This window comes from Polypterus senegalus, chromosome 1 (assembly GCF_016835505.1).
Source record: "Polypterus senegalus isolate Bchr_013 chromosome 1, ASM1683550v1, whole genome shotgun sequence".
NCBI classification, from domain to species: domain Eukaryota; kingdom Metazoa; phylum Chordata; class Cladistia; order Polypteriformes; family Polypteridae; genus Polypterus; species Polypterus senegalus.
Genome location: NC_053154.1, coordinates 179,173,732 through 179,193,541, shown reverse-complemented (window position 1 = coordinate 179,193,541; position 19,810 = coordinate 179,173,732). Strand labels below are relative to the sequence as shown.

Below are 19,810 nucleotides of genomic sequence, written 5' to 3'. Positions count from 1 at the left end.
ACTTCAAACTCTAAAACAGAAAGAAACCATGAGTGACCTGCATATATTCATCAGTAATTGGCCTATTGTGGACAATAAAAGGAGAAGATAAAAAGTGCCAACAGTCAGCACATATTTGTTCAGCACGAATGACATAGAAAATATTTTAAAAATTATAAAATTGTATACAATTGTTCATATTCAGTGTCTGGTTTTGATTATGCTTATTTTTATCTGACAAAACAAAACCAGATAGTAAACCATACCATGTAGTATGCTTCCATTAATATTAAACTCATATTATATCTAAATCCTTTAAGTGTACAGTTCTGTCTGATTGTGACACAAAACTAACCTCCATAGTAGCACCATGCCATAATTACTGAAACTGAAACTAATAGTTATAAAAATAAAATAGAATAAAAAAGAAATGTATTTTATAATAACTAAATAATTTAATAACTAAATTTAAACTAGAAATAAACTGAATTTCCAAGTAAGGTCAGATAAAATATAGAAATAAAAATTAATATAAAAATGAAAAACTATAATAAACACAGCTTCAAGGCTGCAGGGATCTGTGGTATCCGGGGTGAACTTCTCCAGGTTGGTGGTAAGGTTGTCCTCTTGGCATTGCAAGAAATCTTTGCTTCCATTTGGGAGACTGGCATCATCCCAACTGACTGGAAAACGGGACTTCTCGTCCCTATCTGGAAAGGGAAGGGTGATTGTCTGGATTGCAACAACTACAGGCGGATACCACTGCTCTCAGTGCCAGGAAAGTTCCTTGCTAGGGTCACTCTTAATAGGATCCGTGATCATTTGCTCACTTACCAGCCAGCGGAACAGTCTGGTTTTATGCCTAAGAAGTCTACCATCGACCACATCCTGGCACTGATGGTTCTCATGGAGCGCAAACACGAATATCGGCAGAGTTTCTTTGCAGTCTTTGTCGATTTTCGTAAAGCATTCGACTGTCCCTGTGGGACATCTTGAGGGTTCGCGGGATCCCCTCAAGGTTGCTGGATATCATGGCCAACCTACACACTGGTACTGTGAGTGCTGTGCAGAGTGGAGTCAGAACCTCTGTGTTTTTCCCAGTTGATTCTGGGGTTCATCAGGGGTGTGTTCTTTCTCCTACTCTGTTCAATGCTTGTATGGACTGGGTGTTGGGCAAGGTTGTGGGGTCCAGCAGCTGTGGGGCATCTGTTGGTGAAAAACGATTCACGAAGCTTGACTTTGCTGACGGTGCTGTGATCTTCGCGGAGTCAATGGAGGCTCTGATTAGGGTACTCGAGAGACTAAGCGAGGAGTCCCAGTGTCTGGGCTTGCGAGTGTCTTGGATAAAAACCAAGATCCAGGCATTTAATGACCTCTTGGGTACAGCTATTAGCAGTGTGTCTGTTTGCGGAGTGTCAACCTTGTCGAGAGGTTTACTTACCTTGGCAGTGACATTCATGTCTCTGGTGACTCTTCCTATGAAGTCAGTAGACGGATTGGGAGAGCATTGGGGGTCATGAGGTTGCTGGAATGGGGTGTGTGACACTCCCGATATGTATGCAAAAGGACGACGGTCCAAGTCTTCAGAGTCTTGGTGCTGCCTGTCTTGCTATATGAGAGACATGGACGCTATTCAGTGACCTGAGACGAAGACTGGACTCCTTTGGTACTGTGTCTCTCCGAAAAATCCTTGGGTACCGTTGGGTGGACTTTGTTTTGAATGAGCAGTTGCTCATGGAATCCAGAATGAGGCACATTATCTGCATCGTGAGAGTGGGTCAGTTACAGCACTACGGCCATGTGGAGCATTTTCCCCGAGGGTGATCCAGCTCGTAAGATCTTCATTGTTGGGGACCCGAGTGGCTGGACCAGGCCAAGGGTTCGCCCACGTAACACCTAGCTGCAGCACATAAAGAATCATTTCCGGAGGGTGGGACTGGACCACGTGTCTGCCTGGTGGGTTGCCAACCGGGATCCCAAGTTGTTTTGTCGAGTAGTGGGTGTGGCAATGCACTATACCAGTGCATGCTGCCTGACTTAACTTAATGAAAAAATTATCGGCAAAATTATTTATTCTGACATGGGTAATCTAGTTAAGGTTTCCAAGAGTGCCAAAGGCTGGAGAAAGGCAGGAAAAGTCCTTATAAATGCACCAGTAATTAGACACAATTTCCATTGAGCTGTGACAAAATCCTTATTTCAAAGAATTTCCATCATCTAATATATTTTGGATAGTTCTTTTCCTAATTTGGAGAAAATGCAGAATTTAATAACTAAGGCGGTCATATGGTTTGCTTTGATATGTGCTTTTCTGACAGCAATAATGCTTCACTCTATTTCCACAAAATTCAATGTAAGGGAACAAAGTGAAGACTAAGCAAAATGTAGAATACAAACGCTATAAAATATTTTTTTTCAGAAACACAGCCCAAGCCCAAGCAACAGTTACTGCCAAAATAACTCCTTTAACATCCATCCATCCATTTTCTAACCCGCTGAATCCGAACACAGGGTCACGGGGGTCTGCTGGAGTTATAACTAATTAAATCTCGGAGTAGACAGAAATTGCAGCAAGGCAACCAAATCTACAGAGAAGTCAGAACAAGATAATGTATTAACCAAAGAAAGTATTTTATAATAAATTTCTGCTACAATGCTAGCATACAAATACAATATTGTAACACTAAAAAATAATAATCTGAATGAAATTACGTAACAAAATAAACACGTGATATTAATATGGGTGTTGACTTATAAATATTTGGGGGCAAAGAATAAGTGGCTGTAACATAAATAATTTAAGAAGGCTGAATTCAATAGTCTGATATTGACAACACTTATGGTATCAGAATTGGTCAATGATATTGACAGATTTATCAGCACAGGACCATAGCAATGCTTTTATTTATATATTAAAAAAAAAGCATTTAATACATGATGGAACAGAAGTTTTGAATAATTGTTGAAAAGCACTGTCAGATATTCCACTAGTTTATTTTTTACTTTTGATTTACTGTATAGTGTAAATTCATGCTATCTGGCAAACAACTAGAAAATTCTATGCTTAAAACATGTATTTGCAGTGTTTCCTCTTCATAAAATAAAACCACCACCACCTAGTGTGAGGTCATAGTGATAAGATGAGAATCCATTCATTTTCTATGCATTTTTGCCCACTGTCATAAAAAGGATCCCCCACTCAGTCACAGTGTATGACTAAGGCTTTTGAGAGAGAGTGTCTTATTTTTGTAGCTTTTCCCTGATAGTACTGGTGGTGGCTAATCTGCTTAAGGGGTCACTTATTCTGTACATTGGATGCACTCCTTGCTACTGCTGTTGTCACTCATAATGCTGTTACAATAATAATAGTCTTCCAACTGGAGTCTTTTTGGAAACACAGATGCAGCAAAATTTACTTCAAAGATAAACACAAGACCACCATTATAGATCTAGGCTTTGGTGCATTGCTAAAGGCAGATTTCATTCAAAGTAAAAATAAACCCATGAATTTACATTAAAACTTAAAAAATATTTTCTTCTAATGTTCACTACAATTAATGAATTGATTTGAGGACTCATTTTATGTTTACTTCTAACTCACTAAAAATGTCATTACAGTCATTCCAGTTTGAAAAACTCTGTTGTTGTGCATGTGTTGGCGTGGACACAGTAAACAGGAATCAATGTTTAAAGATGATGAGTATATCTGATTGAATTTTAGTATCATTTTGGATTAGTCAATTTATTACAGGGGCCTAATAATTTAAATATTTGAGGATGCATTGTTAAGATCATTATTTTTCTTTCATGGTTATTGAGCTATTTTTTTAAATCTGCAGTATACTGACATGTCCACTACTTCAATCATTTCAATTAGAACCAGCTTTTGTATTACTTTATTTTCATGTCGTTTAAAATTTCCACTTGCAAGAATGTATTAAAATACAAACATCAACTTTATTTTTTGGCCTTAACCAATTAACTTACCTGATGTACCCTTATTTCCACATGACTTGATCAATGACATTCTTGTTGCTTTGTCATGCTAAGGTCCTAGGGTGACTCTGTTCTCCCCTTTATACTCATAGCATACTTTAACAAAATTTCTCAAATCCCATTCTATTACCACACTGTAGTTCAGCACGTCACCCTTCCTTTTTAAATGTATAGCACCATGCGATTAGACACAATAAAAGAATAAACAGGAGAAAGAGGTACACTATTATTTACTATGCATTATAGAGAATACATCCTAAATATTAAACAAAGTACAAATGTGAGTTTTGGAAAACCATACTCCATTACATTTGATTCCTTCTGATCATGTAATTTCTGGTTAGCTCCCTATAGATCACCAACATCTAAATAGGCCCAACATGGCTGCCGAGAGAGAGCTGATCTTCTCAAGGTGGAGAAATGGCAAGAGAGACTATGCTTTTGTAAGTCTCTTTTTATTACGGCTCTAAAGCTCCTGACACATCTGCTGGACACTTTATGGGTCATTTACCAATGAAATAGCTCAGACACAATCCATACTCCTGTTACTAAGAAAAGGCTGACATGAACAAAGTATTTCAAATAAATGCAAAATGCTGTTTCAGACAAATAAAATCATAAAATGGCCCATGTGCTCTTATCTACCTAACAAATGGTGGTATATGATCTTTCAAGTTGTAAATGTCCCTAAGCAAAGACTAACCAAAGTTTCATTGCATTTTTGAAATTTTAAAAATGAACCTATATAGTAAATATTACTCTCCAGTACACACTAGCAGCTGATGCAATAGGAACTGGACTACCATTTTCTTGAACTTATTGATTATACTTTACAGATTGTCTTTTCTGTAGATAATGTTCAAGAAATAATAAAACACCAAGGTTTTTACTGTAATGAATCTTAAGCTGATTTGTAAACATATTGGAAACTAAAAAATTAACTAGCACCTTTATTTGTAGTATAACTGACTACTGCAACACATTATTCAGCAGTTGTCAATTTTTTTTTATCTAAAAATGCTGCTGTAAAAATCATCACAAGAACTACGAAGCATGGCCACATTACTGCTGCCAAGTTCTAATACTGGCTTCAAACTGGGGTTAGGACTATTTCAAAATCCTTCTTCTTACATATAAAGCTTTTAATGGCATAGAGCCATCTCTGAATTTATCAGGATATTCAAGCCAAAGTGAGTGTTATGATCTCAGAATTCCAGTCTACTAAACATTCCAATGATACATAAAACAGTGGGAGTTCGTTCTTTTAACTATAGTGCTTCAAAGCCTGTTAAATGATCAGTGGCGTAACTACCATATGTATAGTATGTGACATTACACTCCCCATGGGCTCACCACCTATGGGAGGGGCCAAGAAGGTTGGGTGCAGTGTGAGTTGGGTGGTGGCGGAAGGCGGGGACCTTGGCGGTCTGATCCTCGGCTACAGAAACTGGCTCTTGGGACGTGGATGTCACCTCTGAGGGGAAGGAGCCTGAGCTAGTGCGCGAGGTCGAGAGGTTCCGGCTAGATATAGTCGGACTCACCTCGACGCACAGCTTGGACTCTGGAACCAATCTTCTTGAGAGGGGCTGGACTCTCTACCACTCTGGAGTTGCCCCCGGTGAGAGGCGCCGAGCAGGTGTGGGCATACTTATTGCCCCCTGACTCGGAGCCTGTGCATTGGGGTTTACCCGTGGGCGAGGGTGGCCTCCCTCCGCCTTCGGGTGGGGGAAGGGTCCTGACTGTTGTTTGGGCAATGACAGTGAGACCTGGAAGGGCGTGATTGGGAGGAATGGCCCCCCCGATCTGAACCCGAGCGGTGTTTTCTTATTGGACTTCTGTGCTCGTCATGGATTGTCCATAACGAACACCATGTTCAAGCATAAGGGTGTTCATATGTGCACTTGGCACCAGGACACCCTAGGCCTCAGGTCGATGATCGACTTTGTGGTCGTGTCGTCGGACTTGCGGCCATATGTCTTGGACACTCGGGTGAAGAGAGGGGCGAGCTGTCAACTGATCACCACCTGGTGGTGAGTTGGCTTCGATGGTGGGGGAAGATGCCGGTCAGACCTGGTAGGCCCAAACGTGTTGTGAGGGTCTGCTGGGAACGGCTGGCAGAGTCCCCTGTCAGAAGTAGCTTCAACTCCCACGCCCCGAGGGAGGTGGGGACATTGAGTCCGAATGGGCCATGTTCCGTGCCTCTATTGTTGAGGCGGCTGACCGGAGCTGTGGCCGCAAGGTGGTCGGTGCCTGTCGTGGTGGCAATCCCCGAACCCGTTGGTGGACACCGGCGTGAGGGATGCCGTCAAGCTGAAGAAGGAGTCCTATAGGACTTTTTGTCCTGTGGGTCTCTGGAGGCAGCTGATAGGTACCGCAGGCCAAGCGAACGCGGCCGGTTGTTGCTGAGGCAAAACTTCGGGCATGGGAGGAGTTTGGAGAGGCCATGGAGAGCGACTTTCGGACGGCTTGAGGAGATTCTGGTCCACCGTCCGGCGTCTCAGGAGGGGAAGCAGTGCAGTGTCAACACCGTATATGGTGGGGATGGTGCGCTGCTGACCTGACTTCGGGGCGTTGTGGGTGGTGGGAGGAGTACTTGAAGACCTCCTCAATCCCACTAACATGCCTTCCAATGAGGAAGCAGAGCCTGGGGACTCTGAGGTGGGCTCTCCCATCTCTGGGACTGAAGTCACCGAGGTGGTCAAAAAACTCCTTGGTGGCAGGGCCCCGGGTGGATGAGATACCGGAGTTCCTTAAGGCTCTGGATGTTGTAGGACTGTCTTGGTTGACACGCCTCTGCAACATCGCATGGACATCGGGACAGTGCCTCTGGATTGGCAGACCGGGGTGGTGGTCCCCTCTTTAAAAGGGGACCGGAGGGTGTGTTCCAACTATAGAGGGATCACACCTCAGCCTCCCTGGAAAAGTCTATTCGGGGTTCTGGAGAGGAGGGTCCGTGGATAGTCAACCTCGGATTCAGGAGGAACAGTGTGGTTTTCGTCCTGGTCGCGAACAGTGGACCAGCTCTTCACCCTTAGCAGAGTCCTGGAGGGTGCATGGGAGTTTGCCCGACCGGTCTACATGTGTTTTGTGGACTTGGAAAAGGCATTCGACCGTGTCCCTCGGGAATCCTGTGGGGGTGCTCGGGAGTATGGGGTACCGGACCCCTGATAAGAGCTGTTCGGTCTCTGTACAACCGTGTCAGAGCTTGGTCCGCATTGCCGCAGTAAGTCGAGCCCGCTTCCAGTGAGAGTTGGACTCCGCCAGGGCTGCCCTTTGTCACCATTCTGTTCATAACTTTTATGGACAGAATTTCTAAGCGCAGCCAGGGTGTTGAAGGGGTCCGGTTTGGTGGACTCAGGATTGGGTCACTGCTTTTGCAGATGATGTTGTCCTGTTTGCTTCATCAGGCCGTGATCTTCAGCTCTCTCTGGATCGGTTCGCAGCTGAGTGTGAAGCGGCTGGGATGAGAATCAGCACCTCCAAATCCGAGCATGGTCCTCAGCCAGAAAAGGGTGGAGTACCCTCTCAGGGTTGGGGGAGAGATCCTGCCCCAAGTGGAGGAGTTCAAGTATCTCGGGGTATTGTTCACGAGTGAGGGAAGAAAGGAGCATGAGATCGACAGGCGGATCGGTGCGGCATCCACAGTGATGCGGGCTCTGCATCGGTCTGTCGTGGTGAAAAAGGAGCTGAGCCGTAAGGCAAAGCTCTCAATTTACCAGTCGATCTATGCTCCTACCCTCACCTATGGTCATGAGCTATGGGTAGTGACCGAAAGAACGAGATCGCGGATACAAGCGGCTGAAATGAGTTTCCTCCGCAGGGTGTCTGGGCTTTCCCTTAAAGATAGGGTGAGAAGCTCAGTCATCTGGGAGGAGCTCAGAGTAGAGCCGCTGCTCCTCCGCATTGAGAGGAGTCAGATGAGGTGGCTCGGGCATCTGATCAGGATGCCTCCTGGACGCCTCCTGGTGAGGTGTTCGGCACGTCCAACCGGGAGGAGGCCCCGGGGAAGACCCAGGACACGCTGGAGGGACTATGTCTCCCGGCTGGCCTGGGAACGCCTTTGGGATTCTCCGGAAGAGCTGGAAGAAGTGGCCGGGGAGAGGGAAGGCTGGGCCTCTCTGCTTAAGCTGCTGCCCCCGCGACCCGACCTCGGATAAGCGGAAGAGGATGGATGGTGACATTACATGGGACCCAGCGTCACATGGAAAGTTAAAAAAAAAAATAAAAAATATCATAAGTAAATAATAAATACAAAAGAAAAAAGAAGTCCAAATATTACTTGAGTAACCCGTGCATTGATTTATACTTGTTCTGCATGCTTTAAAATAAAGCATAATTAGCGTTAAACCAAACACTGTCAGCACAAATTTGCTGATAATGTTTCTGAACAAATTCTTACACGGTTTTGCAATCAGTCATTTCTGTCAACAATTGCGCGTCACAGTAGTGAAATTTCAAAACTAAAGTGGCTTGGTAATCTGTGATAGTCTGTTACAATGTGAGGTTGATTTGAATTAATTACTGTTCTAGTTGAAAGTTGATAAGTACAACTTTTACAACGTGTTTGAAACGATAGATACAAATATGCATGTCAGTTATGTTATGAGTATGGCATTCTGCAAATGTATAAATATGGGTACCTGAAAAGTAAGGAATGATTCAAAAAATACACCTCAAGCATGGCCAATAAAATTAGCAGACTTCATCAAAATAATAAAAAAAAAAAAAATCACATGATTGCAGCTGGTTTGCAAGTCATCTGTACTGCATGTGTTTTGTTTTTAACTATTCCAGTGACACTTGCAACAGCTAAGCGATCATTCAGCAAGCAGACACTTATTAAAAATTAGCTACGATCTACTATGTCCCAGATTAGCGTCATAAACTTGGCCCTTTTATCAATAGAGTCAAGAAGAGCTAAGCAACTAAATGTTAAGAAAATTCAAGATTTTGCCAAATTAAAATCCCAAAAGAGGAATAAATATTAAAATTACTTGTTTTTGTTCTTTTCTATAGTTGAAATTAACCTTTAGTATGCAGTACAGTTCCTTATGGATCATTTCTCTTTTTGTATCGTATGCAAATTACATATTTGTAATGATACCTCTTTCTAAAGTTACATCTTTACCAGTGCTACTGAAATATGATGTATTTCTAATCAATGTCACTTCATTTTTAAGTTTACAAAACATTTGACAACAGTGGTTTCCATTACATATACATACTGGTACTGCATACTAAAGGTGGGTTTCCTAGAACTTCAACATGTGATGAAAATTTTTTTTGTGATGATTACTATCAGTATTTGCAATATATAATTTTTACAATAAATGATAAAAAGCATTATAATACTTGTATATTTATAAACATTACTTAGACCATTTCATAAATGATGCACACACTGGTAGTAATGCGAAGTCGGTAAGGCAATCCTAGTGCAAATGACATCACATGTAGTTAAAGACTTCTGAAATCAAATTGTGTGTTAGCTACATTATATAGTCATTTTTCCTGTTTGAATAAAAACATACAAAAAATTTCATATGCATCTACAGTATGTATATTGATGTACCTAACCCTGGGGGCCCCAATAAAAACTGTCACATGGGCCCCATTCTGTCTATTTATGCCCCTGTAAATGATCTGCATGCTTGTGTAAGAGATGCCACATTGATCTCATCTTTTAAATTCTGGCTGAAGGCTCATTCCTTTCGTCTAGCAAGCCCTAAATACAGCTGCCGATTAGCTGGTCTCATTGCATCTGTTAGTTATCTGCACAAAAAAATAAGTGTAACAATAAACTGTGACCCATTTTTACTTAGTTTCTCTTCTCTGCATTCTACTGTGTCATCTGTGTTCTGCTCTATAATACTGTAGAATGCCAAGGAAGGGGTGGACATCAAGTTGCCCTAGTTCTTCAAAACTGTAACTATATATATGACTACTGTAACACCTTTCTATTTTAATTGACAATGGACTTCCCAGAGGTTCTTAACCAGTAGGAATGCTGCTAACACAAGTTTTGTTAACCTCTAGTCCACTGTCAAAAGGCAATATCTCAAGTATAATATTAATTACCTTATATTGTTAGGAATTGTTCACATTATTCAAGTGCTTTCTTTGACTGTAAGTCTAACCAGATCTGTATTTGTGTGTGTATAGATCATGTAATTTGTAATATCTGCAACTTGTACTTTAGCAGTAAATTTGTTACAACACTTTGAGCCTTTAGTCAGTGAAGAGCACCATACAAAAATAAATTAACATGGGTTGACTTGATTATTATTAACTTTTTTTTTTTTTGCATTTTGTTTATATGTAAAATAACCAGGCTTATGTATAAACTAATGAGGACTGACAGGATATAACTAAGCAAACCTTTTCATTCAAATATATTATAGTTTTAACAATTAACTTAGGACCATAATTAATACATTGTATATTTGTAATTTGTTTTATGTTACCTATTAGCAGTTTTAAATGGAAACATTGCTACTGTGAATTGGATAAACTCACAGTAATGGATTTTTGTGTTTTTAAGGTGACATGAACCCAGCATATACAGGCTTGAAAAGAAGAATATGCAAAGAATAAATAAGACTTTGTGACCAATACCCTTCAAACCCCACCCCACATCAACTATCCTTCCCTCCTTATTTATTATACTTTATTGCCTTGGGTTCCTGTAAGTCTAATCATTTTCCTCTGATGATGATTCCTGGTAGTAATCAAAAGTTTAGGAATAAAAAACTATTTTAAGATACATGATTCATTTGCTCCCATTGTGGATTTCCATATATATATTTATATATACCCAAACATATTCCTGCCATGCAAAACATCTACAGACCAGGTGCCGCATGTCTGGTTAGTTTATTGCCACTTACATTCATTATGAAAAAATCACCAGATAGCTTACATGATACTTGGCATAATGTATAGTTGTCATTTGGAAAAAATCTTGACATTAGACCAGATACCGATAAAGTGCCATCTTTGTTTCCAGGTTATTAAAATGACATCAGGTTTAGAAGCACACGTAAAAAGCTGTCTAGATAATATAGCAATAAAAATAGTAATTTTTTACATCAGTCCGAACTCATAAATGAAAATGCAATACAAAACAATTTAGCATGTACTCCTTGTTATGCAAAGACCAACTATCAAAAAAATGCTCACTGTACACACTGCATATATACTGCATATATATTAATTAAAAAAAAAAAACTGACCCAGAGTACTGTGAAATAACAGTTCAAACTTAAGTTAACAATTTTTAGCTGCTTCAATGTCTGCTAATTAAGTATTAATTTACAAAATACTCTGAACTAAAAAGAATTTTGTAGTGCATAACTAAACAATATTCATCCTATTTGTTTAATTCTGCCTCAATTTCAAATAATCGCTAATGGTGTTGTGTGCAAACAGAACTCACAGATAGTATTATACAGTGCATCCAGAAAGTATTCACAGCGCATCACTTTTTCCACATTTTGTTATGTTACAGCCTTATTCCAAAATGAATTAAATTTATTTTTTTCCTCAGAATTCTACACACAACACCCCGTAAAGACAACGTGAAAAAAGTTTACTTGAGGTTTTTGCAAATTTATTAAAAATAAAAAAACTGAGAAATCACATGTACATAAGTATTCACAGCCTTTGCTCAATACTTTGTCCATGCATCTTTGGCAGCAATAACAGCCTTAAGTCTTTTTGAATATGATGCCACAAGCTTGGCATCAGGTTGGATGGGAAGGGTCGGTGCACAGCCATTTTAAGATCTCTCCAGAGATGTTCAATCGGATTCAAGTCTGGGCTCTGGCTGGGCCACTCAAGGACATTCACAGAGTTGTCCTGAAGCTACTCCTTTGATATATTGGCTGTGTGCTTAGGGTTGCTCTCGTGCTGAAAGATGAACCGTTGCCCCAGTCTGAGGTCAAGAGCGATCTGGAGCGGGTTTCCTTCCAGGATGTCTCTGTACATTGTCGCAGTCATCTTTCCCTTTATCCTGACTAGTCTCCCAGTTCCTGCCGCTGAAAATCATCCCCACAGCATGATGCTGCCACCACCATGCTTCACTGTAGGGATGGTATTGGCCTGGTGATGAGCGGTACCTGGTTTCCTCCAAACGTGACACCTGGCATTCACACCAAAGAGTTCAGTCTTTGTCTCATCAGACCAGAGAATTTTGTTTCTCATGGTCTGAGAGTCCTTCAGGTGCCTTTTGGCAAACTCCAGGCAGGCTGCCATGTGCCTTTTATTAAGGAGTGGCTTCCGTCTGGCCACTCTACCATACAGGCCTGATTGGTGGATTGCTGCAGAGATGGTTGTCCTTCTGGAAGGTTCTCCTCTCTCCACAGAGGACCTCTGGAGCTATGACAGAGTGACCATCGGGTTCTTGGTCACCTCCCTGACTAAGGTCCTTCTCCCCCGATCGCTCAGTTTAGATGGCCGGCCAGCTCTAGGAAGAGTCATGGTGGTTTCGAACTTCCTCCACTTACGGATGATGGAGGCCACTGTGATAATTGGGACCTTCAAAGCAGCAGAAATTTTTCTGTAACCTTCCCTAGATTTGTGCCTCGAGACAATCCTGTTTCGGAGGTCTACAGACAATTCCTTCGACTTCATGCTTGGTTTGTGCTCTGACATGAACTGTCAACTGTGGGACCTTATATAGACAAGTGTGTGCCTTTCCAAATCATGTCCAATCAACTGAATTTACCACAGTTGTACTCCAATTAAGCTGAAGAAACATCTCAAGGATGATCATGGGAAACAGGAGGCTCCGGAGCTCAATTTTGAGCTTCATGGCAAAGGCTGTGAGTACTTACAGTATGTACATGTGCTTTCTCAATTTTTTATTTTTAATAAATTTGCAAAAATCTCAAGTAAACTTTTTTCACGTTGTCATTACGGGGTGTTGTGTGTAGAATTCTGAGGAAAAAATGAATTTAATCCATTTTGGAATAAGGCTGTAACATAACAAAATGTGGAAAAAGTGATACGCTGTGAATACATTCCGGATGCACTGTATGTACTAAGGCACAGACTTCTCACTCTGTAATAGAATAGACACTAGATGATTTATTTATCTGAAGTCCTGGACAAATAAAAAAAAATTAAAAATAATCTTTTAAAGAATATGCATAGTACTTAGTAATTTCTTCTAAGGTTTCTACTGTAGCAAAGTTCAACCCATTACACACTAACGTAAATGTTATGTACACAAACATGGTACATTACTAGAGATTTGTTCAAAAACACACTGGTTAAGAAATACAAGAACACTCAGAAACTAATTTAAGTGACAGAAAGGAACATAAAATGTTCAAGCTAATTACCATTTTTTCTCTTTCAAGATCCATTCTGTATCTCTCTTGAAGTTCATGTTCTGTCTGCAGTCGTCTTTTTTCTTCAGCAGCATTTCTTGAAGCATCTTCTAATATCTGTTTATAAGAAATCAATAAATCTATACAAAGCAGTATACAGTACATGACAACAATAATATAAGTTTTTTGATCTTTCTAGACATTAACAAAAATGTAAAACATATTAAACATTGTGACAGAAAATCTACTTTGCTTGGCACACAAGTAGAGTAAAGCAGTAAAGAAGACAGCTGAGTGTGGGATTGGATAGCTGCTAAATGGAACTGGTGAAACCCTGCAACATTTGCACTACTGCTGAAAACTTTTAGAACACTCTGATTTTTCCAGTTTTTATTGACATGTAAGCAGTTCAATTCCAGTGAATAATCTGAAATAGTACAAAGTAAACTGCAATGGTTAAAGTAATTTTGCAATACACAAATAGGTCCTTTTCAGGGATCAAGTAATGGATTAACATTTTACAGCTTTTCTGCAACAATGTAAGTTAATTAAGCCTTGGAAATTGAATAAAAAAATTCTGCAGTTGTCCCAACTTTTGTTAAAAACTTACAGACCTTCTGTTTGCATAAAAGCAGAGTTAGAACAAACCGTGTTGTAGCATCCCGTAAGCATTATTTGCAAGTTATTGCACTATATATTGTTATGATTATAGTGAGACAAATGCAATTAACAAAGGAAGCTTGATGGACCTTTATAGCCCTTAAAAGTAAAGGTCTCATTTAGAGAAATAATAAAGAAAGGCAAGGTGTCAGTGAGTACAGTTTCATATACCATCAAAAGGGACCTGAAAACTGGAGGAAACTCTGGGAGGAACAAGGCTGGCAAATCTAAATCCAAAACAGAATTTGAAGATAAGTTTCTTAGGATCAACAGCTTGTGTGAATGATGCCATACAGGACAATAGCTACAAGCACAGCTTAACAGCTGTGCGGCAGGGCTGTCAGTTTGAACCTCAAAATTTGAATGGAATTCATTTTTTATTTTAATTATGTCTTATTCAAAAGTAAAAGCTGACATTGGATGGTCAAAGAACAGTTGTTTGTTTTACCTATACTGATTTTGACAATGTAAAATTAGACATACCATATAAAGCTGCAGTATTTTATTAAAGTGTTTTTGCAATTTACTTTCATAAACAGCCTTTTGGTAATTCTGAATGGTAAACTTGTTTTCCCAGTAGCTTTTAAAGAAGATCAAGAAATCCACCTCACCAACCAACTGCCAAAAGCTTACAAAGGAAGTACAGAACAATGGTCCTCCTCCATAGATCAATTATTTATAACAATAATTTTTTGCATTTATATGGCGCTTTCTTACTACTCAAAGCGCTCAGCAATTGCAGGTTAAGGGCCTTGCTCAAGGGCCCAACAGAGCAGAGTCCCTTTTGTCATTTACAGGATTCGAACCGGCAACCTTCCGATTGCCAGTGCAGATCTCTAGCCTCAGAGCCACCATTAGAACAAAGGTTAAATATTCTGGGTGCTACATCCAGTTAGGTCCATAAATATTTGGACAGAGACAACTTTTTTCTAATTTTGGTTCTGTACATTACCACAATGAATTTTAAATGAAACAACTCAGATACAGTTGAAGTGCAGACTTTCAGCTTTAAATCAGTGGGGTGAACAAAACGATTGCATAAAAATGTGAGGCAACTAAAGCATTTTTTTAATACAATCCCTTCATTTCAGGGGCTCAAAAGTAATTGGACAATTGACTCAAAGGCTATTTCATGAGCAGGTGTGGGAAAGTCCGTCGTTATGTCATTATCAATTAAGCAGATAAAAGGCCTGGAGTTGATTTGAGGTGTGGTATTTGCACTCTCCAGGGGGTAGGCGTATCGATATCCAAGTCTACCATAAAGAGAAGACTGCATGAAAGTAAATACAGGGGGTGCACTGCAAAGTGCAAGCCACTCATAAGCCTCAAGAAGAGAAAGACTAGATTGGACTTTGCTAAAGAACATATAAAAAAAGCCAGCACAGTTCTGGAAAAACATTCTTTGGACAGGTGAAACCAAGATCAACCTCTACCAGAATGATGGCAAGAAAAAAGTATGGAGAAGGCGTGGAGCAGCTCATTATCCAAAGAATACCACATCATCTGTAAAACACGGTGGGGGCAGTGTGATGGCTTGGGCATGCATGGCTGCCAGTGGCACTGGGACAGTAGTGTTTATTGATGGTATGACACAGGACAGAAGAAGCCAAATTAATTCTGAGGTGTTCAGAGACATACTGTCTGCTCAAATCCAGCTAAATGCAGTCAAATTGAGTAAGCTGGCGTTTCATGATACAGATGGACAATGACCCAAAACATACAGTCAAAGCAACCCAGGAGTTTATTAAAGCAAAAAAGTGGAAAATTCTTGAATGGCCAAGTCAGTCACCTGATCTTAACCCAACTGAGCATGCATTTCACTTGTTTGTCTCCCAAAGTCCAACTTGAGCTGACCCTCTAATGTACTCATTTCTAACCCTATCCATCCTCGTCACACCCAATGCAAATCTTAGCATCTTTAACTCTGTCACCTCCAGCTCTGTCTCCTGCTTTCTGGTCAGTGCCACAGTCTCCAACCCATATAACATAGCTGGTCTCACTACCGTCCTGTAGACCTTCCCTTTGACTCTTGCTGATACCCATCTGTCACAAATTACTCCTGAAACTCTTCTCCACCCATTCCACCCTGCCTGCATTCTCTTTTTCACCTCTTTTCCACAATCCCTATTACTCTGTACTGTTGATCCCAAGTATTTAAACTCATTCACCTTCGCCAACTCTACTCCCTTCTCAAGATTCCATTAAATAATCTGGTTAAAAACTCCACTGCCATCTCTCCTAAACACCTCCATGCTTCCATAGGTATGTCATCTGGACCAATGGCCTTTCCATTTATCATCCTCTTAAAAGCTGTCCTTACTTCTTCCTTGGTAATCCGTTGCACTTCCTGATTCACTATCTCCACATCATCCAACCACTTCTCTCTCTCATTCTCTTCATTCATCGGCATCTCAAAGTACTCTTTCCATCTGATCAACACACTCTCCTCGCTTCTAAGTACGTTTCCATCTTTATCCTTTAACACCCTAACCTGCTGCACATCTTTCCCAGCTTGGTCCCTCTGTGTAGCCAATCGGCAGAGGTCATTTTTTCCCTCCTTAGTGTCCAACCTCTCATACAACTCATCATACGCCTTTTCTTTAGCCTTCGCCACCTCTCTCTTCTCCTTGCACCTTATCTACTTTCTACATCTCTCTGACTATCCCACTTCTTCTTTGCCATCCTCTTCCTCTGTATACTCTCCTGTATTTCTTCATTCCACCACCAGGTTTCCTTTTCCTCCTTCCTCTTTCCAGATGTCATGCCAAGCACCCTTCTTACTGACACCCTTACTACATTTGCTGTAGTTTCCCAGCTGTCTGGTAACTCTTCACTGCCCCCCAGTGCCTGTCTCACCTCCTCCCTAAACTCAACCTTGCAGTCTTCCTTTTTTCAATTTCTACCATTTGATCCTTGGCTTTGCCCTCACTCTCTTCCTCTTCTTGATCTCCAATGTCATCCTACAGACCACCATCCTATGCTGCTTAACTACACTTTCCCCTGCCACCACTTTGCAGTCTTCAATCTCCTTCATATCAACTCTTCTGCAAAGGATGTAATCTACCTGTGTGCATCTTCCTCCATTCTTTTACGTAACCCTATTTTCCCCCCTCTTCTTAAAATACATATTTACCACAGCCATGTCCATCCTTTTGGCAAAATCCACTATCCTCTAACCTCCTTCATTCCTCTCCTTGACACCATACCTACCCATCACCTCCTCGTCTCCATTGTTCCCTTCACCAACATGTCCACTGAAATCCGCTCCAATCACCACTTTCTGTCCCTTGTGTACACTGTTCATCACTTCATCCAACTCACTCCAAAAATCTCTCACACCCATTACACACCCAACATGCAAGGCATATGCACTAACAACATTCATCATCGCACCTCCAGTTTCCAGCTTCATAATCATTACTCTGTCTGACACTCTTTTTCACCTCCAAAACACTCTTGACGTGCTGCTCCTTCAGATTAACCCCTACTCCATTTCTCCTCCCATCCATACCATGATAGAACAATTTGAATCCACCTCCAATCCACCTGGCCTTATTCCCCTTACATTTAGTCTAATGCACACACAATATATCAACCTTCCTTCTCTCCATCATATCTGCTAACTCTCTCCCCTTACCAGTCATACTTCCAACTTTCAAAGTTCCTACCCTCAGTTCCACTCCCTTTACTTTCCTCCTCTCCTCCTGCCCCCGGACACGTCTCCCCCCTCTTCTTTTCCTTCGGCCAACAGTAGCCCAATTTCCTCCAGCACCCTCTTGGCTAACAGTACTAGTGGCAGTCGTTGTTAACCCAGGGCTCGACCGATCCAGTATGGAAATTTGTATTGTTGTCCGCATATTGATTTGGCAAAATTTTACATCGGATGCCCTTCCTGATGTAACCCTCCCCATTTATCCGGGCTTGGGACTGGCACAAAGAAACACTGGTTTGTGCATCTCCTGTGGCTGGGTTATATAAATATTCTGCAACTTTTTAAACTAAAGGTCACAAGAAACATACAGCAACAGCATATCTAGTCATCTTTATAAAAGAATGAATGGATTAATCAGTTGTATATACGAATATGTGTCTATATTGCATAGGATTAAGTAATGCTTACAGGATAATAAAATTTAACATTTTTGCTCACACCAACTCAGTCCTTTAAGTAAACAGTGGTTGCAGCCCCCCAGAAACTGCTGAGTCACAGTCCCTTTTTTCAAAACATGTAAGTCACAGCAAAAGTGAGGTGATTTACCTTTAATATGCTCTTTTACAGATTTACAACTTCAGTAAAAGACTGATCTCTGGTTTCATGTACAGCCTAAAATGTATCATAGTTGTGTAAGAGATGCCAACCATTGACAAATGCAAACACTGTAGTGTTGTTGCAAATTCAAGGTTGCTGATGTGGATTCAGACTCCAGGATATTAAGAGGCACTGAAGCAGATCTCTGTTTAGTGTGTTTTGCAGAATAGAGGATATACACTGATCAGACACTTTATTAGGTACACCTGCTCTTTACCAGATGCTACCTCCTTCTGTCTCCAGAGCAGCTTGAATTCTTTGAGGCAAGGATTGAACAAGGCTCTAAAACCTATGTCTGCTCTGCTTATTGTTGTCATTAAAAAAATATAATTATAGAAGCAAACTCCATAGAAAACAAAAGCCATTTTAAAGATGTTGACGCCACCATTTCAGACACCAACAATTTATACCACAGTAAAATAGATCGGTTATTCTTAAGTTCACTTGTCAGGGCTTACTTCGGACTCCAGCTTTAATTACATCAGCTCTTATTTTCCACTAGCAAAATACCCGCGCTTCGCAGTGGCGAACTACTACCTTCAAATTTTTATTAAGAAGAAAAGTAAACGTTTTTAAACTGAGGGAAAATATACCAATAATTATTTGTTAAGGATCTCTTTGTATGCCATGTTGTCAGTTTGGCCCTCCGGTTGTAATATGACCAAGCTGTGCGCTGAGCTTACTCTTAAGCATGCAACATACAGTTGGCCATGTGAAAAGCAATCTTGCCTTAAATCTCACAGCTTGGATTGCTGCGGTCATAATCGGGTTGAGTTTCATGGTTTGTTTAAATTACGTTAGTATTTGCAGGACTTGTTGTGTTGAAGTGACATTCAGCATCTGTCAAGCGTTGTAAGCATACAAAAAGTTTCATTGATAACTTCACATCCAGCTTTTGATAGTTTAAACATTCATAAACATCAAAGTGTCCACTACTCAAATCATCACCTGTGAATCTAAGATGTTTAAGAGGCATTGGTGGTTGTCCAAAGGTGTAAAATATTTGGCCATTTCGGTACACTTGGCGACAACGAACCATTCAGCGGCTGCCATCAACTTACATGCAGAACCATAGGTGAAGGGCTTAAGCATTTCACTTTTATAATGCTCCTGTGTAGTATAATTATCTCCTGTACCGTCATCAGTCCACACCTTGAACCTGTCCCAGTCATTCAATACATAAGACAGAATGTTACTCCGGATATCAAGAGTGAGCTTGATATGGCCGTGCAATATGTAACACAGAGAATGGAAAAGGCAAGCTCCATTTCCGGGCATGGAAACCACTCGGTAAGTGACAGTTCTTTGATCGATGGTGATCACCTCAATAGATATAACAGGGGTAAGGTTGGAACGATAAAGGAAATGGGTAACTGAACAATGTAAAGTAAGTCTAAAATACCTATACAATAACTATAATCTTAATAAACGAACAATAAAACAGCAGATAACCCGTGGATTAAATAAAAAGGCTGCAGTTATCAGCAGGGAGACATGAATACTGTGGCGAAGCAAGGAAGGGAATGGAGAGACC

At 40.7% G+C, this 19,810-nt stretch overlaps 1 protein-coding gene across 1 annotated transcript in view; it reads right to left on the bottom strand.

Moving 5' to 3' along the window:
* The window catches only part of swap70b (switching B cell complex subunit SWAP70b), a 322,658-nt gene that overhangs the window by 41,820 nt on the left and 261,028 nt on the right, over positions 1-19,810 (bottom strand). Inside the window, exon 8 of the mRNA XM_039768547.1 lies at positions 13,320-13,424. Coding sequence (XP_039624481.1) covers positions 13,320-13,424 — 105 coding nt within the window. The remainder of the gene's footprint in view (positions 1-13,319; positions 13,425-19,810) is intronic.